Genomic DNA, 26,350 nt, shown 5'->3' with positions numbered 1-26,350 from the left:
TACTAATTTGAGGTCAGTAGGTCAAATGTCAAAGTCACAGTGATCCGGAACAGTGAAACGGTTTCCGGATGATAACTGAAGAACTGAAGAACGCTTGGACCAAAGATCATGAAAATTGATAGGGAAGTTGGCCATGACCAGCAGATGACCCCTTTTGATTTTGAGGTCACTAGGTGATAGGTCAAGGTCACAGTGACCTGGAACAGTTAAACGGTTTCAAGATGATAACTGAAGAACGCTTGGACCTAGGATAATGAAAGTTGATAGGGAGGATGGTCATGGCCAGCTGATGACCCCTATTAATTTTGAGGTCAGTTGGTCAAAGGTCAAGGACGTCAGTCTTTGACCCGGAACAATTACACAGTTTCCGGAAATGAGAATGCTTGGGCCTAGGATCACGAGACTTAATAGAGATGTTGATCATGACCTGCAGATGACCCCTATCGATTTTGATGTCAGTGGGTCAAAGGTCAAGATCACGTACAACTGTTTCTTGCCAGATATATGGTGAATGCTTTGGTCTAAGATCACTTTTGATACAGAGTTTACTTATGATTGGTAAATGACAACAATAGACCTCTGGCAAATTAATTTGTGTAGACTGACCTATTGCTATGAGGTTTTGGACAGCAAACGTATCGGTAAGGTTCAACATTTTACGATGTTGTACAGACCAAGCTAAATGTAAAGCGTTTGCATGTGACTTTAATGAGAAAGTGGACTTCTAGGAACCTTCTGAATCATTGATTACCTGTTGGCACCAGGTAATACCCAGGTTGGCGTAAATAATGCCATTAAACCCTTACTTTCTGTTTCCATCTGCAATATTGTATCATTTCATGCAGAAAACATTCTAGCAGTAAAAAAAATGTGATTAAAGCACCCGTTTTACACGACAACACGTAGAAATGGAAACATTACACCGTGTCCAATCGTCACTTTGAAAAACCGGGTCAGTAACTTAAGTTCTCGGATCAAAAGGAACGGTTTTGGTGATTTTAGGTATGAAAATGTTTCTGTTATTTAGAATTTGTTGTCAATGACGGCAGATAGCGCAAGATGTGCTCTAAATATTTTGAAATAGGTGGGCCGGTGGTCTAGTGGTAGCACGCTTGACTGTCAATCCAGAGGTCCAGGGTTCGAATCCCGGTTCAGGCACTAGAAATTTCTGAGATGCTCTTGAGTGTCTCCCACCTAACTTAGAGGCCTATACTGGTTCTTCCTAGGAAAGACGGCTTCGCGTGTAAGTCTGTATCTAAAATGGATTTCTCTCTATCTGTTCTGGGGGGCTTTATCTCACTCTGTCCCTCTGGTCAGATCGCTCTGTGTTTTTACTAGTAGAGGATGAATTTCGCGCCCTGTGTGGCTGCGTTTGCTATATGTTAAGCGCCTTTGAAGGTGTTTATCATGAAAAGGGCGCTATATAAATCTGGTATAATAATAATAATAATAATAATAATAATAAATACTCGTTGTTATTCATTTCCCAGCAAATATTAGCATTTTTCTCAATTATTTTGGAAAACCATGCGAAAATAGCAGGTAAACAATGACACGACTCAGAAAAAGTATTATTTCAGTACGTTATTCGGCAAAAACACTAAATTACCATTTCCACGATATCATCGACACATTCCTGTAACATATTTTATCCAAATGAATTATATATCTTGGAAGACCAATATAATGCAATTCATTGACCGTGCTGGTCAGTAAAGCCGGAGACATAGGGTCAGCGAATTCAAAATGCAGTAGTATTGGATCTTCTGATGAAAACGAACACAAAAGAAAACTCAGAAGATCCTGCGTTACTCCATTTTGCAGCCGCTGATCCTTTGGCTCCTGCGTTACTGATCAGTTCAGTCATGAATCGCCTTATATCGGCCTTCCAAGTAATTTAATTAATCTTTTGTAGCACTAGCGTGTTACATGAATGTATCAGTGACAACAAGGAGTTGGTTATAATGTATGTTTATCAGAGAACGTACTAGAAATAGGACGTTTTCTGAGTCATGGCATTGTTTACCTGCTATTTTTGGCATGGTTTTCCGAAGTAATTGAGAAAAGTGCTTAGATTTGCTGAAAAACAAATAACAACGAGTATTCCATTATGGTCAGAGCACATCTTGCACTATATACCGTCTCTAATAATAATTTCTAAATAACTGGAAAAGACAATTTTCTTACCAAACCCACTCATTTTGATCCGAGATCTTACGTTACTGATCTGGTTTTTCAAAGTAACGATTGGACACGGTGCAATCGAACCAAGTATGGGCAAGTTTCAGCTAGTCAACGGAAGCATATTTCTACCGAATTACTGACCTTACTCCTGTTGGTAAATCCACATCGATTTAGAAAGTAAAAATTACTGCTTCTCTAAAACACAAAACAATCATATTTCTTTGAATATATCAAACCTACTTTCTTCTAATATTTAAGCTGACTTTGATTTTATCTAATCAGTTGTGTGTAACAACTCATCGTATATTTCGCAAACATTGATAAGGTGTATGACGTTCCTAGCCAAGATAAATAACTTATATCTAATGAACGAAACTGTTAACACATCCAATACTTACATTTGATTTAGTCGAGCTGGCATATTTGATAACTTGTGGCGGACTATAATTTCATAACAGGAAAAATCTAAAACTTTGCAGAAAAACAATTTACAACATGTCGTGAAAAATAATGTGTCAATGTTTATGTTCCTTTTGATTTTCTCGCATCTTTACTTGATGATGTTAACATGTTATTTGTAACTCCTACATATTAATCATTAATATCATATCGAATATATATAATGTATTTTACGCATTTCATGTACTAAATTTATATATTTTGTGAAATTCAAAATTCAGCAAAGGCAGAACTATTCCAGCGGGCTGATGGTTTTAAGAGAACACCGCTAATGCTGACGTTGCTACTGGCCAAACAATTAAACATCATTCATATTTGCTTTTTGACGAAATTTTTTACTTTAGCCTAAATATGGTTGTAAGGTCCATTGTATTAGAAATAAGACTGCCAACTTGCCCTTAAAATTCAAATTTCAGCAATGATCCTGCTGGTTTGATGGTCAAATGTAATTCAAATATCAAGTGTTAGAATGTTAGTAAAAAAAATATGTCCGCTTGCCCATGAAATTCAAATTTCAGCAGTGATAGAACTATTCCTACACACTTGGTAGTCAAAAGACTACAGGTATTGTTGCGATTGTTGCTGACAAAGCAACTAAACGTAATTCATTCTTCTTTGTTTTTTTTCAAGGTTTGGTTATTATGATATTTAGAAACGTTTTGCAGCAGCAGTGTTAGAAATAAGACCACGCCCCACTTGCGCGTTGAATTCACATTTCAACAGTAATAGAACTTTTCCTTTAAGCGTGAAGGTCAAAAGATTACGGGAAATGCTGAGACTGTTACTGGCAAAGCAATCAAACGTTATTCATCCCAAGAATTTCTTACCTTTACCATAAAGAAGTTTGTGGCATTAGCAGTGTTAGAAAAAAAAAAGACTATACCCACTTGCCCATGAAATTTAATCAAATTGAGGTAGTGATATAAACTATACTTGCGGGCTTGATGGTCAAAAGATTACGGCTAATGCTTAGGTTGCTGTCAGCAATGAAGTTTAATGTAATTTATTTAATTTTGTTCAACAAAAATTTGCTGTCCGTTACACTGAGTTTGTGGTATCAGCGGTAGCATTTTAGTAAAAGAGATTACGACCTAACTGTTTTGGACACACCGCTCTCAACAGGACTGAACTGTTTTGATTTATGTCTTCTGGTCTGTTTCGCCGGGCCCTTAAGGATGCTTATCTTATTGCTTTCTGCAAAGGCATTGAGTACATGCATTTTTTGGTTCTTTATGTTTACTTTTAATATAATTATACATATGCAATTTTGTGTTTTACATGCCAATCACGGATTTACAGAGTTTGTCTATTGATCTTAGTAACTGTTTAAGTAGTGATGATATTTAGGTATTCTTTAGACTTTTTCTACGTATCTATGCTGGTGACACTATCATTTTAGTGGACAGTTAAAAAAAATGCAATAAATCAATACTGTTTTCAAACAGCAGGTGTAAAGATTTAAAGCCACGCTACTACGGAAATCGAAATTGATTAAGTTTGAACAGCCTGTATAACAAAACAATTTTAATAATAAAATCTGTAAGAAGATCATTTGGAAGCATAGAATGCAATCAAGCAAATAATAGCAGACTTAGGACCTCTTTTACCCGTGAACATGGGGTGGACTACGTGGTCCCAAAGGACCAGAAATTTTAATTGCCTTATTTTGTAAAGAAATTATTTCAGCCTGTAAATTGCCAGTTTATGTCAACAGACATTTTACATTGATTATTAGCTTCTTGTATTAATTTAATTACTCACTTTCCATTAACTCTAGTATCATGACAAATATTTGAAATATATCTTATATTATGCTGTGTTAAGCTACTTAAATAAATTAGCATGTAAGTAAATTTAGTCAATATTATATTCTACCTAAATTCTATTCTACCTTTCCGAGCACCCAAGGTAGTCTTGGTTGATAATATTGACGACGAAAAAATCCAATATTTGAATAACACATATAACCCCACTTTCCAGGAATATTTACACAGGACACCGATAATTCAGTTAAGAGCAAGATTTCACTTTCAACACTATCACATTCCTTCCTTATATACGAGACAAAGTATTGTATTAAGTCTCTGATTTCTTTTCCTTTTTTTAATTAGAATTGCCTTAATACTTCCTTATTAATTTTCTCATTTGTTATCAAACTATAATACAACACTATTCATTCTATACATGTATATCAAAAATTCCTATCCCTTATGCATTGGGTTTTAACACATACTTATTTTTTATTTGAATATCAACTATTTACACAGTATTTGTTTGTTAATTCATCCTAAGTTTTGCTGCTTTAACCCTTACCCTGCTAAATTTCTATAATGAACTTGTTCATGTTTCAATTTGGACAGTATCATTAACTGTTAAAAGGGGTGCTTACCTAAAATATACTGACTGAATAGCGAACAGTGCAGACCATGATCAGACTGCACGGATGTGCAGGCTGATCTTGGTCTGCACTGGTCGCAAAGGCAGAATCACTTGCCGCCAGCAGGCTAAGGGTTAATAATTTATAGTTTATTTGTGATGAGTATTTACACATATGTTTCCCCATCTCATTACAAGAGTTATTCATTTTTACATGCACTAGTTCTATACACATGGACTGTATATATTTCAACTGTATGTTGTATTTTACAGTTACCTATATGTCTGAAGCATGTTCAGCCTACACATATGCAGATCGTAAAGAAACTTTCTGGAATACAGTTCGAGTTGCTCTGTAGTATGAGACTCTATCTTAATACTCAAAGTCACATGGATATCTGGGTGCGTACCGTCTAGAACAAGTTGTGTAAAATGACCCGGTTTCATATTTTGTATTTCAAAAATTGTCAGATTTAAAATGCTTGCAGCTTTCGTTATAAGTTTTTTCTCTTGGGGAAGATAAAGATTTACAGACAGCAATTAAATGTTCACCGTTTTCTGGATCTTCTTTACATAGCCTGAAAGTGGGGTCCATTTGAAATTGGTTGAATCTTGATCGGTTTGCTTGGAGTGTGTATGTACCAGTGAGTATTTTTACTTTCAACTCAGCTCTTTGTATATCAAGAATGTTGTTAGAGTAGACATTGTGGGGTTTTCCCACATGTACAGACAGAGGATTGATGTACTTTATATAATTCAATTCTACTATATTTTCTTTCCATTTCTTTTCTATTTCCGTGTTAACTGCTTCCAGAAGTAGTTATTTCCATTTTTCTTTAGTAGGAGTGTTGTTGAGGATATCATATGCAGAAGGGAGGTCATACTGTAGAAGTAACTGTATTGTTCTTGAAAACATACTTTTGTCGTTGATTTGTTTAATAGCTATTAAACTGACGCACCGCTATATCATATTCTTTTGTGTCAGGTGTTGAGAGTATAGCATACATTAAATTCAGAAGGTTTTTATGTATGACTGCTGTTACCGGTTATATTCCTAGTAAGACAGTTACTGTAACTGATGCTGTCCTTTCTGGAAGATTTTGGATTTGTTTCAAAGTTTTGATTTTAAATTTTTCGATGTAACGTTCATCATAATGTCTCTTATCCATATGTAAGTCTTGGTACAACATATATTGGCCAATAATGTGCTTCATTTTTCTGAGATACACCGGTATTTTCCATGGCAGCCGGCACCCATAAGGGAGTATACAGTTCTTCTACAAAGGTTAAGTTTTTCTTAGTCCGCCTTTCCATCTGGTCTTTTAGTTACTCCAAGATGTGCGTTTTTTTTTCTACTAATTCAACTTACTTCCCGTGCAGAGTTGGGTTTTCTATTATTTTCTTTGAATTATACTGTATGATTGAACTTTTTGTTGGGTTTATTTTGTATCTATTGTCATTACTGTATTCTTCTACTTGTTTGACCATCTTCTGCATTTCTTTATCTGATTTCGTAACAAGAGCGAGATCGTCTGCAGATGTCACATGCTGAATTTTAGTTGTACCAATGGAAATACTGTCAAAGTTGTTTTCCAGTTGTACAAGCAGAGGATTGTTATACCGCTTGTAGTGCCCCGATGAGAGTATTCCACCCTGTCTTACTTCTTGAAGAAGAGGAAATTCATTGGAGAAAATTCCTTTCAATTTTACACGAGAAGTCATGTATTGTTGGTATAGATCTTTGATTAGGAGCCAATCATTGTTTCGTATACCGTCGAAATAGAGTTTATGAAGAAGGATGTCATGTGAGACTACGTCAAATGCTTTTTGGGTATCCTTTGTGGTTAATATCATTTGTTCCTTATTGAATTTGGACTCTAGTTGGCACTTGGTAATAAGATGGGCCGATACGATGCTGGTCTGCCTCTTGTAAAACCATATTGTACATAACTTCGATTGTGTTGATCTGAGGATCTGCTCATGCCGTTGTGCTAAAATCCGTTCAAATACGTTTAAGATGATCGGTGTAACAGATATACCTTGATAGTTTCCCGGGTTGTCCGCATTCCCTTTCTTGTACACTGGTGTTAGTATCCCAACTTTAAGCATACTAAGTATTTTCTTTGTTACAATTACTGTGTTAACAATATTTTGAAGTGTGTTCATTACAGTCATTTCTCCATTTTAGAGGTGTTCGGCTGTGAGTCCAAACACGTCAGGGGATTTGTTATTAATGCCGCTTTTATTTCTTTCAAGGTGGCAAATTGTGGCTTTTCATTATTATTTTCACATAATTGTTCAATGAGTTTGAGGTCACTGATGATTTTATTCAAATATTCATCATTGAAGTTTTCATCCTGGAGAGGTGATGTCAGTTTTTCGAAGTATGTTGCCCAAGCTTCTGTTATACCTTCAGGAGTGTCTATGATTTTTCCATCTATGGTTAAGGAATCTCTCTGAGTACCGGTAGTAGACGTCGCCCTCTTCTCTCTTACAAGTTTATAAAAAATTATCATCTACCCTGGATGTCATGATTTTCTCTAGCTTTTTTTTTTGTTTCAGTTTTTTTAACATTTGTCTTTGAGCTTTCCTTAAAATTCTCTTGGTGGTGATCATAACCTGTAGTTTAGGGTTTCTAGTATCTGTTGGAGATCCGTTCTTTTACCATTCCCATCATAGTGGGCCGATGTTCTAGTGGAAACACGCTTGACTGTCAATCCAGAGGTCCGGGGTTCGAATCCCGGTCCAGGCACTGGAAATTTCTGAGATGCTCTTGAGTGTCTCACACCTAACTAGAGGCCTGTACTGGCTCTACACTGGGCACGTTAAAAAAAACAGACTGTCTATTCAAAATGAGCTAGGCTAAGTTAGCCGGACACGTCTGTATCTAAAACGTTCTCTCTGTCTGTTCTGGGGGCTTTATCTCACTCTGTCCCTCTGGTCAGATCGCTATGTGTCTGTACTAGTCGAGGATAAATTTCGCGCCCTGTGTGGCTGCGTCTGCTATATGTAAAGCGCCTTTGAACGTGTTTATCATGAAAAGGGCGCTATATAAATCTGGTATAATAATAATAATAATAATAATAATAACTAGAAAATGCTTTTATAAAAAAGCGCATGTCTCCCCCAATGCAAAGTCCTATAGGCAAGAAGTCAATAGGGGTCAGGAGCGAAAGTCAAAGAGACACTGATGGTTGGCTGGAATAGGGATCATCTACTTGGCATGTCCAGTCATCCCGCTAAATTTAAATACTCTTGGCCTAGTGGTTCTCAAGTCACTGTTCAGGCTCCTGTAACCCTGACCTTTGATCAAGTGACCTCAAAATAAATAGGGGTCATCTACTCTGCATGTCCAATCATCCTATTAAGTTTCAACATTGTAGGTCAAGTGGTTCTCAAGTTATTTCCAAAAAATTATTTTAGATGAACAGGCCATTGTGACCTTGACCTTTAATAGACTGACCCCAAAATCAATAGGGGTCATCTACTCTGCATGTTCAATCATCCTATGAAGTTTCAACATTCTGGGTCAAATGGTTCTCAAGTTATTGATCGGAACTGATTATCAATGTTCTGGCCTCTGTGACCTTGAACTTTAAAGGAGTGACCCCAAAAACAATAGGGGTCATTTACTGAACAATCATCCTATGAAGTTTCAACATTCTGGTCGAGAGGTTCTCAAGTTATTGATTGGAAATGGTTTTCCATGTTCAGGCCCCTGTGACCTTGACCTTTAACAGAGTGACCCCAACATCATTAGGGGTCATCTACTCTGCATGACTAATCATCCTATGAAGTTTCAACATTCTGGGTCAAGTGGTTCTCTAGCTATTGATCGGAAATGGTTTTCAGTGTTCTGGCCACTGTGACCTTGACCTTTGATGGAGTGACCCCAAAATCAATACGGGTCATCTATTCTTCATGATCAATCATCCTATGAAGTTTCAACAGGGCTGGACCAATATCCTATGAAGTTTCAACATCTCGGGTCAGAGTCTATTCTGCATCGAAATGTTCAATGAGTTTCAGGGCCTCTTGACCTTGACCTTTGACGGAGTGACCCCAAAATCAATAGGGGCCATCTACTCTTCATGACCAATCATCCTATGAAGTTTCAACATTCTGGGTCAAGAGGTTCTCTAGTTACTGATCGGAAATGGTTTTCAATGTTCAGGCCCCTTTGACCTTGACCTTTGATGGAATGACCCCAAAATCAATAGGGGTCATCTACTCTTCATGATCAATCATCCTATGAAGTTTCAACATTCTGGGTTAAGTGGTTCTCTAGTTATTGGAACGGAAATGGTTTTCAATGTTCAGGCCCCTGTGACCTTGACCTTTGATGGAGTGACCCCAAAATCAATAGGGGTCATCTACTCTTCATGACTAATCACCTATGAAATTTCAACATTCTGGGTCAAGTGGTTCTCTAGTTAGTGATCGGAAATGGTTTTCAATGTTCAGGCCCCTGTGACCTTGACCGTTGACGGAGTTACCACAAAATCAATAGGGGTCATCTACTCTTCATGACCAATCACCCTATGAAGTTTCAACATTCTGGGTCAAGTGGTTCTCTAGTTATTGATCGGAAATGGTTTTCAATTTTCTGGCCCCTGTGACCTTGACCTTTTGACGGAGTGACACCAAAAACAATAGGGGTCGTCTACTCCAGCAGCCCTACAACCCTATGAAGTTCGAAGGTTCTAGGTCAAATGGTTCTCCAGTTATTGCTCGGAAATGAAGTGCAACGTACGGACGGGCGGACGGACGGACGGACAGGGCAAAAACAGGGGCGGGGTGGGGGGGAAGACATAATAATAGTGATTTGCTGTCTTTATAAGCTTCTTTTAATGGGCTACCACATATCTTAAAGTTAGAGCGCTTAAAGCGATACTTCTTTTTCGGTAAACTTCCGTTTTCAGCATCTTTCAGGGCATTTGTTAAATGTTGAATCTTACTTACAGTACAGGTGTGTTCAATATTTTCTTCCTGGCTTTGTATCTGTTCTTCTTTTACGATTTTCTTGTATGTTGGTACATCACATTTTTTCCATTGGGTTTGCACTGTATATCCTTTACTTCCTCGTCTTTAGTTTCAAAAGTGATACTTAGTTTGGATACGACACAACGATGATCAGACGTGTTTTAGGGTCATTTAAATTAACATCTATGTTCATGGGTTACACACAGAAGTGCGATATCATTGAATAGAAAGTAGTGTATTTCGTATTTATCTTGGCCATTGGCATGTAAGGTTGGGGTACCATTTCGCCTGGTGACCAGTTTTATTTATTCTCACTAATGAATTGCTTGAAAAGTTTATCATGTTGATTTTCAGGTTGCCTATTAATCGATGCATTCATGTCTCCACAAATGATGAGAGCGTGCTTGCCTGTAAATTTCCGAGATATTTTCACAAGTTCATCTAAGGTTGACTGAAATTCTTCTTCCGTGTTCTTTCCTCTAGATGGCGAGCTTAGTTGTTTTTACCGTCGAATCAGTTTTGTGTGAAATAGCTGTTCCACCATATCCCCTAGGGACTTTTGTCGGAGGAATAGGGTCATTTTCATCAACCGACTTACTATGTGATGCGTTATGTGAGGAAACAGAGTCTAAAATTTTTATTGAAAATTAAAAAGCCAGTGCTCTCGTAGGCAGACTATATCATTTTTATTTTAGATTTGCTGAGCAAACGTAGGATTCTTTTTGATATTCATGACATTCAGAGTGGCTATGGAAATGTTACATCTCTTAATCCTTTCTTCCGGTCCATTCGTGTGAATGCCAGGCGCGTCGCGAGGTGTATGACATTGGGGCGACGGGAGACATTAATGGGGTGGGTATGTGAGGGGTGTCCCCTCCCAGGCAGTGAGAAAAGTTACGAAATTTGCATCAGAAATAATCCGATTTCCTTGTTTTTAGAGACCATGTAAGCATTTTTATCATGGAGGCGTTTACTTCGAAATAAAGTGTTTACTGAAATTAATTCTAAAATTAGTTCAATGGAATTTTGAGTGTCTGCCGAAATCAGATGTTCTAATCCTGTTATTTTGAGTTGAACTGTTCTTGTGTCAATACCGTTTAGGAGACTTTTGAACGCTTTGAAAATTATTCCCTGATTAGAATTAACTATTTCTGATTCATGACAGATGATCTGTTGATATATTAAATTCATTTTTAAAACTTATAGTAATTACTTATTAGCATCGGATTTGGAAACAGCTTTTACAGCTTTTGTCGGCGCTTAACTTGTATTGAGCAAAACTTCACTCTTTACGTTCAAGTATAACCAGCTATTTGAAAAGAAAACTTTCTATTTCTTAACTGACGTGTCGCCGCCCCTATGTAGACTTTCACACTCAGTAACCTTTTATATTCAATTTAAAAAAAAAGTTATTTCATTGGCGGCTTCTTGTTGATTCCCACCGTTTCGCATCTCTAACTTCGAGCGTTGGAAGATACTGAAAAAAAATCTGAATATTTTCAAAATTATTGAATCGCCGTATTGCCGCTCCAGGCCGAAATATTGGGGCGGCCGTCGCCGCCCCTGCCGCCCCACTCGCGACGCCTCTGATAGGACAATGTCTTGCCAGGGTAAAACCAGTAATGTCCTAAGAAGGGGATCTAGCACAAGACCGTGACTTAAAGGGGTAATCAAATCCTTGTGGCATTTTAGTCATTAAATGGCATTATAAAGATAAAATGCGGTTCACTGTTTAAGGTTGAATGAACGGAGTTCAGGGTTCTTTTTATCAAATGATCGATTTGGAAATGCAAAATTGCGAGGCTGATTGGCCCTTTATATTTTTATGTAGAATCTGTAATATTTGTTAATTTAACTAGATCTGTAAAATCTATGCGGATTTTTCTACATTTTATGCGTTGATTTTAATCATTATGATTGGTGCCTTTGATTTTCAAACAATATGTTTAAGTGTCAAAAATATTTAATATATTTTATGTAAAGACATCTAAAGATCCCGATTTGCGTTTGTGTTTTACTCAAGATACTCTCCTTTGTCGGCAGAATTTGAGACACAACATTAATTGCAATTTTGGAAGTAAGCAATTAAATACGATTAACTTTCATTAATTAAATTAATGTATTGCCTATAATCTGAGTCTGCGGTGCGTGAAAATACAGCGACCTTGGTCATTGCGGATTATCGATTTGTACAATACCCTGTCACCAAGGTGATCTAGCAAGGTGTCAGCGATATGACAAGATTCTGTGTACATCTCAGTCGCCGATGCACTTCATGATAAATGGAAGACCGCTGTATTTATTTTCAATTATATTTTCTAGCCTTTTCAAAAATTTACGAGTTCGGCATTTCGACCGCCGCTTCTCGAAATATTGGGGCGGCGGGTGCCGCCCCTGCCGCCCCAGCTCCTACGCCCTTGAATGCTCTGTCATGTCCCAAAATGACTGCTGTTGTTCATGATTCATTTGGGGTAGTATTTCTTTACCTCCTTCAGGCTCTTCTGCATCTTCACTCCTTTTGCTTACTTGATCATTCATTCTTACCTTTTTTGTGTAGAATTTAGTGTGATTTTATTGTTTCCTTTTTCGTTAAAATTTTTGTATGGTCTTTTGTGTAATGGGGGAACAGTAATCGTGGTAAGGACAGAGGGCGGATTGTCAACATCTCCCTGATCCTGTCTTTGATGGAATTTAAAGTTCCAGACTGTTTCGGGCTTTCTTAATTATATAAGTCACTCTATGAGTGTACGATGATATGCAGACGTAATGTCCATTTCGCGAAATGGAATCCATTTCGCACTCTATCTCTACCGTAGACTGGTCCCCTGCGAACTTCGAAAAAGTGAGGTCACGAATAGACTGGTGCCCGTGTTTACTCTCTACAATCCATTTGGAGAGAATGATTCTCGATATACAGTCGGGTACCAGGCTAGGTCACGAACTGTAACGATTAACCGGTCAGGAGGATAGAACATGGAAGCGATTAACAAAATAGTGGATTTTTTCTATTCATATCCATCTGCGTTCATCGTTTCATTGTTTGTAATTGGATATCTTCTATACTACTTCACTTTCGTCGTCAAGGTATTGCAACTTCACACACTTCCACTGTGATAATGATAATCTGACATTACACCAGGTGACAGGTCACAGACTCGGACTCGGGCCTCGGCGACCAAAATTATGCCTGTATTGAGATATTCTCTCGATCTACTCTAGTATTGTACTCTCTGGTGAACAGGTGCACGGTGCGTGGGCATGACTGAAACTACTACCCCCCTCCCCATCAACAATCCACCAAACCTTAACTGGGTGCTGACCAGTCACCGGATAGAATTAAATTGCGGTTTTTCCTTTGCCATTTTATGAAAAACGGTCACTAAAACATGAAATTTGTCCCTTTATATTTTCAGCTCATTTGTCATTTAAAATACTCAATCGGACGTAAAACATTGGATCTACATCTACTGAGATACTCCCAACAATCAATCTCTGATCATAACTGGGCGGGGCAGTTGTTAAAAGCATGTTGCTATGTTGCATGATACATGAAAGTAACATGATATTCATGTTGTTAAAAGAGTAAGAGCAGTAATATATACAGCTTGTTAAAAATAAAAGCAGGATGATGATATTAGTACATATACGAATCTAGGTCAGATGTGAAGCACTGTTCACAGGTTCACACTGTCCTTGATGTTATAAGGTAAGGCGTTCCAGTATCTGATTGTGCGGGGAAAGATGGAGTTCATATGATATTGTGTTCTTGAAGATGGAATGATAAAGTTTAAATTTCTAGAGGTTGTCAGGTGGTTATGATCTACAGAGATGAGGTTGTGTGATATATTATACAACATAATTAAAGATGCATGTATTCTTCTTTGTTCTAATGTCTGCCATTTAAAAGTTTCAAGCATTGATGTTACGCTGCTTTGGTATGAGTCGTCATTCATAACATATCTGGCTGCGGCTCTTTGTACCTTTTCTATCTCGTATGTTAAGTTTTTCTGCCATGGATGCCATATGTTGTTACAGTATTCTAGTTGTGGATATTTTGAGACTCAAAAATGGTAATGAATCACATTAAATTTCATTAATCAACATGGCGGAATAGTCACCGGACACATATTTAGAAGACTGAGAATACTATTTCACGATGACATTTTTACCGAAAAAAGGTTGATTTTGTCCGTCTGTCATCTGCGCCTTCTAAAAACATGTTTTCATACATATTCAAATGGTTAAACTATACTAACATCATGTAACATGACTAACGATTGAACTAATTAACAGCCGTGTTTTACCTGTGTTACGATTTTTAAAGAAATGCTATCTGCAGAATATATCTTGGAGCTTATTCCACCTTACTGAGCCAACAAAATCAAGTCTGATTCAGTTTGTGCGGTTTTTGGAAAATCAATAAATATGTTTTAATACAAATGAGGCTCGAAGTGGGGGTCAGTATATATAAATCGAGTGCATTTTCTGGCCGCTATTCATCCCCATTTCAGTATTCAGTACATGGCCAAGCAAAATTAATGATGCAGACGTTGATTCATTTTGTAAAAACAGTATTTTTAAAAACAGTTTTTTTACCAATACATGTGTATCACTTTTCTTTTGCCTGTCATGCCTGTGAAGAATGAAAAAAAAAGAAAACTGTTGTCTGCAGTTCTAGGGATTTGTATAATTGTTTGAGACCCACTTGGTGCACCTAAAAATAATGAATATTGTGCATGTGCACTGCCATTCCAACACCCAAAGGGCAGAGGACAGCAGTTTTGTGAACACAGGTGATCTTAGGTACCATATTCCGCATTAATACGTACTTGGTCATTGCTGAAATATGGACAGTCAAAACAAAATGCCAAATGTTTCCGATAAGCCGATAACTCCGATATAATCGAAATAAAGCTGTAATTACGTTTGTCCAGTGTATATTCTTATCTGGTGACTGGTTGGCACCCAGTATGCACATTAAATGTATTCTAAAATCTATATTAAACATCATCAAAACATAACTATAAACAAAATCAATTACATATATCTAATATTATGTATAATATGGGCTAGCAAAAATTTTATACTCTTAAAAAAAAACTGTGTTAAGGGTTTTGGGGGGTTGTAGAGGGGGAGAGGGGTTAGTAGTTTCAGTCATTGCAGTGGCTAGGGTTGCGGTACCGTAATCCTAGCCTCGGATTCTAAGATTACGGAAGTTCTGTAATCCTATATTACCCTAAGAGGATAGGCTAGGATTATGGAAGTATTTAAGAGGCATCAAATATATGTTAGGACATGCATAAATGATGATTTCACTTAAAATAGTGATTTTTTATGCCTGCCGTATTATTTGGTGTTATCTGCATGTGTTATCGATCCGCTATTTTGGGTTAGTATAATCTTAAAATAATCTTAAATCTATAATCTAAAATCTCAATTTCCATCAAAAATAATCGTTTCTTAAAAAATTTTTTTTTGTAATTTTGTTTTTTGTTGAGTCATAATGTTATTATTTCATATTCATGATTTTACATTTTGCCTTTCATTTTTCATTGTTTCTTCTCTAATCGCTATTTTTAGTGAAATAAGTAAGTTAAATCCTTGTAAAAAATACAACTAATAATGGGCCCAATAGACTTTGAATTAGCTGGAGACAGTGTGCTCTGCAGTAACTCGAGAGATCTTATCTGGTACCGTTGCATGACGGTGAATTAAACGTAAACAGTAAGTGATGTAATAAATCTTGTTTTCTTTTATCCTGTTTTTAACGCTACTTATACATCTTCCTTTCTGCACAACAGTTTGTGTGTATATAATATATAATTCAAAGATAAGGTTTAAGGTGTTGTTTTTTTGCACGTTTTTTTATCTCAACTGTTAGGAATGACTAGGTGCATTGAGTAGCTTAGGAAACCTGACATTCTTTTACTTTCTCTCCTCTCCTAGTCCTAGGTGGGTGAGCAGGATGTGTAGATAGTGAGCTAGCTGGTAGGTGAGTGAGCCAGCTGATTGGTGACGGTGAGTGATCAGGATATATAGATAGTTAGCCAGCTGATAGGTGGGTGAGCAGGATATATAGATAGTGAACCAGCTGATAGGTGGGTGAGCAGGATGTATAGGTAGTGAGCCAGCTGATAGGTGGGTAAGCAGGTTATATAGATAGTGAGCCAGCTGATAGGTTAGTGAGCAGGATATATAGATAGTTAGCCAGCTGATAGGTGCGTGAGCAGGATATATAGGTAGTAGATAGTGAGCCAGATGATAGGTTGGTGAGTAGGATATATAGATAGTGAGCTGGCTGGTAGGTGGGTGAGCAGGATATATAGATAGTGAGCCAGCTGATCGGTGAGTGAGCAGGATATATAGATAGTGAGCCAGCTGATAGGTGAGTGAGCAGGATATATAGATAGTGAGCCAGCTGATAGATGGGTGAGCAGGATGTGTAGATAGTGAGCCGGCTGATAGTTGGGTGAGGAGGATGTGTAGATAGTGAGCCAGCTGATAGGTGAGTGAGCAGGATATATATATAGTGGGCCAGCTGATAGGTGGGTGAGCAGGATGTGTAGATAGTGAGCCGGCTGACAGGTTGTGAGTAGGATACATATATAGTGGGCCAGCTGATAGGTGGGTGAGCAGGATGTGCAGATAGTGAGCCGGCTGATAGGTGGGTGAGCAGGATGTGTAGATAGTGAGCCGGCTGATAGGTGGGTGAGCAGGATGTGTAGATAGTGAGCCGGCTGATAGGTGGGTGAGCAGGATGTGTAGATAGTGAACAGGTTAAAATCAGGTGATAGAAAGCATGGCATGGTGAGCATGCACATTTGTTGATGAGCAAGTTAGTCAACTGATAGAGCAAGATTGTCAGATAAAAGTGACATGACTGTGATATAGAGAATATTATATGTAATTGCATAAATATGTCTTTTAGCAGTTATTCTCAAAACAAGATGGGGTCGTTTAAAAAAAAATCCCAAAAGTTTTATCAAGTCACTGACCTGATAAAGAAAAATTTATCATACCCCTTGATTTTTGCCTTTATTTTGCATGAAGGTAGGATAAAAACTGGTAGTAAACATGTGAATCAGTTTATGAGCCGGCCTGGCAACAAGAGATCAGATTTGCAGCAAGTGGGACTGTAGGTAAACAGTTATAATCCAGTTGGATAGATATGCCAGATAGCATGTAAGATTTATTGATATGGAGCAGGCAGGAGGTGTGAGGGCAGTGAATGGAAGCGAGCAGTCTGGTTGTTAGATGGACATCTGATGGTGAGCACAGTAACTGACCATGGGTTCATTTCACAAAACTTCATAAGTTTCATCTTACTGGGTAGTATTAATAAGTTCTCTCTTAAGTATGAACTTTTAAAACACATTTATTTCTTAGGATATAACTTGGCGCTGCCAAGAAAACTTGTGTCTTTAATTCAACTGTAGCACAAATCTATCAGTTTATATTCTAAGAATATAAAGATAGTTTAAATGAACTTACTTAAAATGAATTTCATGAAACACCTTACTCCTAAGTTAACACTTTGTCCTATTAGAGATTTTCAGCTTACTTCGATGCGGACCATGGACTACGGACTTACTATAGGGGTTTTCTCAAACTGTATATGAGGAAGTTATGCATAACTGAACAGTTGCATATTTAGCATCCGGTTCTAATGCCGTAATACTGTTTTCATTCAAAATATCTGAGGAAAGATAGTTATAAGATTTATCAATATCCGTTTTATTATCCCTCCGACTTTCGTCGTAGTTTTGGCGTTGTCTGTCCTTCCGTCTGTCCGGAGCCATATCTAGGAAATGGTTGGGAATATTTATATATTACTTCATACACATGTTCACCACTGAGTTTTTGCGGCCCGCCAAGTTTCAGTCAGATTGCCCTAGTAACACCCTTGGTTATGGCCCTTAGAAGTTTCTAGTGTTAACTATATAGGGTACTATAAATATGGCAATTTCTGCATCATAACTTTTGATATATTTGACCTAGAACTATGAAACTTAAACAGACTTTAGATCACCATAATATGGTTGTGTACACACAATTTCAGTCAGATTTATTTCGTAAATTAAGAGTTATTGCCCTTTAATTGTATAAAAATCCACATATTTGTACATAAACTTACCATTTGGTAGAATTTCATTAAATTTCTTTCATTCTTTTCCATGAACATTTATTGTAAACATGTGAAGTTGTGTACCCACACCTGTTCACCCCCTTACCTTGATCACACCCCCTCCCCCTCCCGACCCCCCCCCCCCCCTCAAAAAAAAATTTTATATATATATATATAAATTATTCCTTATTTTAGATTTTTTTCAAACAAATGTCATATACATGTTCACCACTATGAGGTTATGGGGCCCATCAAGTTTCAGTCAAATTGCCCAAGTAACACCAGAGTTATGGCCCTTAGAAGTTTCTAGTGTTAACTTATAATATAGGGTACTATAAATATAGCAATTTCTGCATCATAACTTTTGATATATTTGACCTAGAACTATGAAACTTAAACAGAATTTCAATTTAGAGCACTACAATGTGGTTGTGCACACACAGTTCAGTAGGGATTTCTTTTGTAACTTCAGAGTTATTGCCCTTTAATTGTCTAAAAATCCACATATTTGTACATAACAAACTTACTGTTTGGCAGAATTTCATTAAATTTCTTTCATTTCTTTTCCCTGAACATTTATTATTAACATGTGAAGTTGTTCAACCACACTTGGTCACCAGCTTGCCTTGGTCACACCCCCTCCCCTTCCCCCCCCCCCCCCCCCCCCCCCCCCCCCCAAAAAAAATATATTTTTTTTCATGCCTTATTTTAGATTTTTCTCAAACCTTCCTTGAATACTTATCAACATGCAAGTTGTACCATTCCCCCACCTCACATTTCAGTTAACTGCGTTTAATTTTAAAAGCTAAGCTTATTACAGTAAGCATATCCCATTCAAAATAAATTCTTTAGTCAGGATCAAAGTATCATACATTTATTATGTACTTTTTAATTAAACATTTGTTTTCTGTTAAATTGATTTTGACTATTGAAATTATTTGCTTCTTATTAACATCCTTAACTTTTTGCCGGATATATTTTTTTGCCATTCCTCACCACAGACCCTTTCGGCGGGGGATAACCAATTCATCGAATTTGCTTGTTGTATATGAATTACCAATATATTTTGTCTTACAAACTTTTTTAACAGTGTGGGCGCAATTTTAAAATGTTTCACTCTTTTACTTTTTATATCGCTTTTTGATTAATGTCTTTCGACTACCGTATTAATGAACAAGAAGCTAGGGGATCTGTATCGCAAACTTCTTTTTTATTTGAAGTGCTCAACTTATTTATATGATTGCTGTCAATTTCTTGAGGTTCTAGCAAGTATTCTCTAGCAGTGAAAACGGCTGTTGATTCAACGATCAACATACCCTATAAACCAGAATTTGAACCAATGACCTTCTGGTAAGGAGACAGACACTCTTCCCCTGCGCCCCAAGATGTTCACCCGACCCCTATGCGTAGGGGATCACAACAACATTTTTGGTATCTAAAATGTATATAGTGTATATTGAGCATTGGGTTTCGTATTATAGTACGAGCGACGCTGAAATGCTATTGTACGACGCACAATTTGGAATATTCACGGTACGATGCGTGACATTGTAATACATCGCGGTAAAAAAATGTCGCGCGTGGTATTATATATTTTTAACCATTTCAAACCCTACAAATTCAGTTTTATACGATACTGAATTAATTCAGTATTCCCGGTCACCCTATCATGATATACGTGATGGCTACATTATGAATTTTTAAACCAATATAGACCTTGAGTTTTCATGAGTTTAAATCTTTGTTCAAGTTCCCTGAAGACAAGTATCTGCATGTACCGTCTTTGCATGTGTTTGACTAAAAAGGCTTTGTTATAATGATAAAAGGCTAGTCTCGACTTTTATGCTTGTTGTTTCAAATGAGCACACAGAATTGCTCAAATGGCATCATAGGAGTTGATTAAGTCAAAAATATAATTTTGTTGACAATTCTGTGCATTTACTGGCGATAAAACATTTTTGGAATATGATCGGAATTTTGACCTTGGACGCTTCCCAGGCCCTTTCTTTACAAAACAGGTTTTAGCTGGGTTTTAGATTGAAATGTTGACAGCTAGTTTTAATGGTACTTAAAAAGATTAAATTCCAGTTGAGACTGACAATCCATACTGAATAGTCACTTGAAAATAGTCATGAATTTAAATATTAAATTTTAACATGCAATATTGATATCAATGACAATGTTACATTATCGAACTTGTCTGGGACTCAAAATGTTTTGAAAACAGAAGCCCAGGAATTCAGTCTTGGCGTGATATCAGTCATTAAGATCGAGCCTGTCTTGATCATTTTTCAAAATCTGATATCAGATTATGTTTATATGAAGATGATATTCTTTTTTTTTTAATTTTCAAACATGCTGATATGTAACTAATACAGGATGTTGCCGCTAAATTATGGTAATATATCGGATCTTGTTTCGACGAGGATGAAAGATGCATGTATGAGAACTTCCCGTATGTTTTGACAAAGTGTTGAACTAAATCATTTAAGATAGTTCATTAAAACTTCTCATGATTTTATGTAACATTCTACAGTTATCAAAAATTAATGAAAAACAATTACTTTTTCCATACAGAAGTCTACGAGAACACGGTATTTATACTCTGCAACAAAAAATAAATGGACGTTTGTTTTATTCAGAATGTATCAATTTTTTTTTCACAATAATATTTTGTACTGCTTTTTTTTCTTATGTTGTTGCTAGTCTAGGAATCATATGGACTGACACAAATTAAAACTAAACTGTTTTTATAGGAATCGCCGTTTTCTTCAAATCCATGTTTCAAGTTGCACTTTTTTAATGCATGAACATATTAAGGTGAAGATCCAAGTTGTTCGAGACGCGCGGAAGAAATGTCTAAATATCAAAACAAAATGTTAAAGCATACGGTTATATTTGAAGAACATGCCAAAGGCAAGTAAAATGCGACAGAGTATTTAGCTGAATCTAGAGGCATCCTACATGTTGACATTTATGGAGCCGAATCGTTAATATGTGTCATAAACTAAAAGTAATAGAGTATGACATATGAAAATTGCGATTACATGTGTTAAATGTAGCCTGTTCACTATCCATATATTTTCAAACGTATGTATTGTATTAGCAGATTATTATATCACAAAACATTAATTTCTACAATGAAGGCAAAAGTTACTACACATATAGGTAAAAGAAACATGTATACCTTAGGTATCTTTTTTCTTGCGAACCTTTAAATATTTTGAGAAAACCCCTACTGTAACTACGCAGTCCGCTGTCCGCAGTCCGCGTGGAAGTAAGTTGAAAATCTCTATTAGTAGGCTTCGTGAAATGGGCCCCAGAGTAGACATGTAGTGCAGAAACCGGTCAAGTGATATCCAAGTTGGTCAGTTACTTAGCAGACTGATCGGAAAGTGTGAAAGCTTATTATACAGTACACTGGGCAGTTTGTAACCATGGCAGTTACAAGTGAGCAGTCAGGGCAGGTAGTGCACTAAGATGTAGGAGCGGTGTGATGGGGGGCAGCTGCATAATGGTCCCTCCAAATTTTTGACCACAAACAACTGATTTTTCTTAGAAAGAACAGTAGATAAAAGGGAAAAAGCCATTTGATGGAGCATGTACATGTAAATGTACTCATCAGGATTTGATGTGGTATTGTTAATAAGGGGAAGAACTGATTCTCACTATTGGCCTACTATGTTGTACGTTTTAGAATTTTTCAATGTTTAAATTTCCTGACATAAATAAACTTGTCACAAGCTATGGTTTTATACATGCATTTTCAATTTTCAGAAACCTCAGCTGGCATGCTCAGATAAGAAGTTCCATAAGTTTTTAACTGACAAAGTGCCAATTGTCCATGAGAAGTTCTGGCCAACAATATGGTGTTTTGAAAGTCGGGCAATGACAATAATTAGATCGTTTATTGAAAGAGCACCGAAAGTACATTATGACACGTAAGTTGTACTGTCTTGTTCCTATTTTTAAAGCACTTAGCAGATTCATGACTGTGTACATGACAAGACTGTAGTCACTAGGAATAGGTTGGTTTGATGGAAATGATGTAAGAGCTGGATATTGATTTGTATTATAGAAAATACATGTTTTTTATGCTCCCGAAGGGAGGCATATTAGTTTTCAACTGTCCGTCCGTTCGTTCGTCACAACGTTAACTTCAGCATGAATGCCAATGTTAACCTCAGCATGAAGGCACTTTACTCGCGAACGACTGCACCCAGGACCTTTAAACTTCACATGCTGATAGTACATATTGAGTACACAACCACTACTGACTTTGGGATCACCAGGTCAAAGGTCACGGTCACAGGGGCCAGTGTTGACTTTTTGCATGAAGGCACTTTACTCACGAACAACTGCACCTTCAACTTCACATGCTGATAGTACTTATTGAGTACACAACCCCTACTGACTTTGGGGTCACCAGGTCAAAGGCCAAGGTCACAGGGGCCAATGTTAACTTTTTGCATGAAGGCACTTTACTTGCGAACCACTGCACCTAGGACCTTCAAACTCCACATGCTGATAGTACTTATTGAGTACACCACCCCTACTGATTTTGGGGTCACCAGGTCAAAGGTCAAGGTCACAGGGGCCAATGTTAACTTTTTGCATGAAGGCACTTTACCTGTGAACCACTGCACCCAGGACCTTTAAACTTCACATGCTGATAGTACTTATTGAGTACACAACCCCTACTGACTTTGGGGTCACTAGGTCAAAGGTCAAGGTCACAGGGGCCAGTGTTAACTTTTTGCATGAAGGCACTTTACTCGCGAACGACTGCACCCAGGACCTTCAAATTTCACATGCTGATAGTACTTATTGAGTACACGACCTCTACTGACCGGGGTCACCAGGTTAAAGATCAAGGTCACAGGGGCCAGTGGAGTACACGACCCCTATTGACTTTGGGGTCACCAGGTCAAAGGTCAAGGTCACCAGGTCAAAGGTCAAGGCGCTGCGGGGGCATTTGTCACCATTAGTTACAGCTCTTGTTGTGTGCTAACATTATCATCTGCAGACTCCAGAGGGATTGTTCCATGACCAAGCGTGACAGAGATAGTTTATCAACATTTCAAGGGGACGTCTGGAGACCTTAATATTATTTCAAAGCATAAAAGTTGCTACATACAGCTGTTTTAGCTGCCTACCCCTGGCAGCCTCCAGATTCACATGTAATGTTAATGTGGTTAACTTACTCCCCTTTTTATTAGTTTGCATAGAAAAGATGCAAAGAAACTTTATATCACACTTTAATACCATGTTTTTTATTACATTGTTGCAGTATTCCCCCGCTCACGGCCTAGGGATGAAATTACAATGTAATAATGCATAATAAGATTGGACTGTCATACATCCGTAATAACACCGTTATGTAGAAGGGAAGAGAGTGAGATAATACTATGTTAAACTATTATATGAAAGTGCAGTATTAACCTTTTAGCTGGCAGCAAGTGATTCTGCCTTTGCAACCAGTGAGGACCAAGATCAGCACAGAGGTGCAGGCTGATCATGGTCTGCACTGTTTGCTATTCAGTCAGTAAATTTTCAGTGAACACCCCTTCAAATAATAAATGGTATTACCCAAATTGAATGATGGACCAGTCCATTTTAGAAATTTAGCAGGCTAGGGGTTGATATTGCATCTTGGCATTGTGTTGTCAAAATTTTGCATCATGTTATTATGCCATAACATGATGATTTTGCATCATATTGTCACAGTGTTGCCCTTACCAGTCCACAGAGCAAAAGTATGATGGCACTAACATAACACCATTCATTTGTTTGCGCTATTTAATATATGTCCTAATTATGCATATTATAATGTAAACATGTTGACTAACAGTAACTATAATGACAGAATGTTAAATAACAATGATACTAGACTTTAATCTCTTTGTGCTGATTTTGAGACTGTTATGTTTATTTGTTCATAAACATGTGTGCACAAATAAATATTTTGTTTAATAATAAATAATAAAACATGCTTTATCAAAACATGACTAATGCCTAATAAATGAATGTCCATACTTGTTTTTTCTCCCATTCATACAAAAGCAAATATAGACCTGACACCATAAAATAATGAAAATGTTTGTACCTGTGAATATTATTATATGCCAAGATATTTGAATATCCCTGCATGCATAAAAAGTTACAGGGTGGACAAGAAAAATGGCCTTAAATCTTTGACTCCTAAGTGCACCCTTGATCTGTTAAAGGGTAAGGAAAGCCTAATGGTTATTTTTTTATATTAAAGCCATCACCAAGTCTTTCATAACGCTGAAAGAATTTTCAAAATCGGACATTTATTGAAAAAGATATGGCAGGTTGAAATTCAAGAAAATGGCTGATAATGGAGGCAGCCATTTTAGTGTGTTTATAAAGTCATTTACACACTACTGAGTACTTTATTTAGCAAATAACCATTTAAAAGACTAATTGTCATATGTTTCTTGAGTGTAAGGTGTAAAACTTGATAATTTCTTTCATTATAGCTGGAAAAAAGTAGAGAAGTTATTTTACAGTAATAAGTAAATGCAGTCAAAATGTGTATCTAAAAATTTAATAAATCTGCCATTTTGTTTTTTGTTGCCATGGAAACAAAGTGGCCATTAATATGACCAAATATGCTCACAACTTTCTCATTTTTACTCTGATTTTGAAAAATCTTTCACTTCTTTAAATGATTTAAGAAATCCCAGCTGACAAAATTAACATAAGAACAACGTTGCCTTTCCCTTTAAGGCAAGGGTAAATGGGACATAATCATCTTGGTATGGTGAATGTTTGTGCCAAGTTATTTGAATATGCATGAGCGAACTTAAAAAAATATCTATACCGGTAATATTTTCCCTCTAAGAGTGACATCGACCAATATAAGGTGACACATCTTGTTATAATATGGTTAAATATTTGTGTCAAGTTATTTGAACATCCTTGCATGCATAAAAACATTAAAGATTAAAAGATTAAAGATTTAATTAAAGTTCTTCATTCCATGATGTTCAAAAGGCCTTGACATTCATGGTGAATATCGATTAAGGCATGAAAAATATTTCCATTAACTAATTACTGGGTTTTGCATTGTCAGAAGTCACGATAACTCAGAAATTATCATATACAGTAAGCTTAAACCTGGCTTTTGAACTCAGAAAATGTAGTGGCATATGAGAGATCAATATGCTTTCCCACTTCAGCTTTAAATTATTTGTCAATATTCATTCCAACTATGAAAGTGAAGTTGGCTAAAAAAGTACATGCATCATATTAGAAGAATAAGAAGTCTATCAGTATGAGATGAGCCGTGCCATGGGAAAACCAACATAGTGGCTTTGCGACCAGCATGGATCCAGACCAGCCTGCGCATCCGCGCAGTCTGGTCAGGATCCATGCTGTTCGCTAACAGTTTCTCCAATCCCAATAGGCTTTAAAAGCGAACAGCATGGAGCCTGACCAGACTGCGCGGATGCGCAGGCTGGTCTGGATCCATGCTGGTCGCAAAGCCACTATGTTGGTTTTCTCATGGCACGGCTCAGATAGTTTTTCATTTGCACACATCACGGAATTAGATCTTTATTATAGCCAAAATATCTGGGAGACTAATAGATTATTTATAGAATTGGCTGAATAGCCAATATCTAATGGACTCCTGTAAGGGATTATATCAATAGTTTCATTTGCTGTATTTAGTGTCCCACTGCTTGTACAACTGTCTTATTAGCAGCCATTGCAAAACCTTTTCAGGCATTATGTATGACATGATCAGTCTTCCATATTTGAAGTTGACACAGTACTAAAAATTAATGTCTTTTTAAAGAAAAACATCTTTTTTTTTTTTTACATTATTTCAGTTTTAACTGCAAGGGGTTATAAGCTCAGTTATAGGTGGTCAATCAGATTTTGTTCAAGTAATGGGTTTGGTGGAAAGTGGAGCAAATGTTCATTTACACTTAATTGTGTTCAGTGACTGCTTAATACATGTTAGATTTTCACTGAAGGTTTTTTTGAAATTTGATTTTCCTGTTCTGGTTGCCCAGCCAAGATTAAGTTATTTTAGCATAATTATGTATACATTTAATAAACATACCTTGCCTTAAGCATGTTAAGAATTCATATAAATATAAGTCTAAGAGCTGTTGTGTTATATTTGTCAAATATTTTCATAGACAAATATATAATTAGCCAGAATTCATTAGAAGTGGAAGTTTGTAGGAA

At 36.9% G+C, this 26,350-nt stretch overlaps 2 protein-coding genes across 3 annotated transcripts in view; one reads left to right on the top strand and one right to left on the bottom strand.

Annotated features, from left to right (window-relative positions):
- Positions 1 to 2,474, bottom strand: part of LOC128549706 (uncharacterized) — a 35,505-nt gene extending 33,031 nt beyond the window's left edge. The window contains exon 1 of one of the 2 annotated variants that reach the window (XM_053527061.1): positions 2,326 to 2,474. The gene's annotated coding sequence lies outside the window, so the exon portion shown is untranslated. The remainder of the gene's footprint in view (positions 1 to 2,325) is intronic. The other variant, XM_053527059.1, reaches the window with a different exon arrangement.
- A 10,453-nt stretch (positions 2,475 to 12,927) lies between these two features.
- Positions 12,928 to 26,350, top strand: part of LOC123540444 (phospholipase ABHD3-like) — a 31,640-nt gene continuing 18,217 nt past the window's right edge. The window contains exons 1-2 of the mRNA XM_045325480.2: positions 12,928 to 13,086; positions 21,905 to 22,068. Of these exons, the coding sequence (XP_045181415.2) occupies positions 12,976 to 13,086; positions 21,905 to 22,068 (275 nt within the window). The 5' untranslated portion in view covers positions 12,928 to 12,975. The remainder of the gene's footprint in view (positions 13,087 to 21,904; positions 22,069 to 26,350) is intronic.

This window comes from Mercenaria mercenaria, chromosome 16 (genome assembly GCF_021730395.1).
Source record: "Mercenaria mercenaria strain notata chromosome 16, MADL_Memer_1, whole genome shotgun sequence".
NCBI classification, from domain to species: domain Eukaryota; kingdom Metazoa; phylum Mollusca; class Bivalvia; order Venerida; family Veneridae; genus Mercenaria; species Mercenaria mercenaria.
The sequence above is the reverse complement of the archived record's forward strand: the minus strand, read 5'-3'. Positions and strand labels throughout refer to the sequence as shown.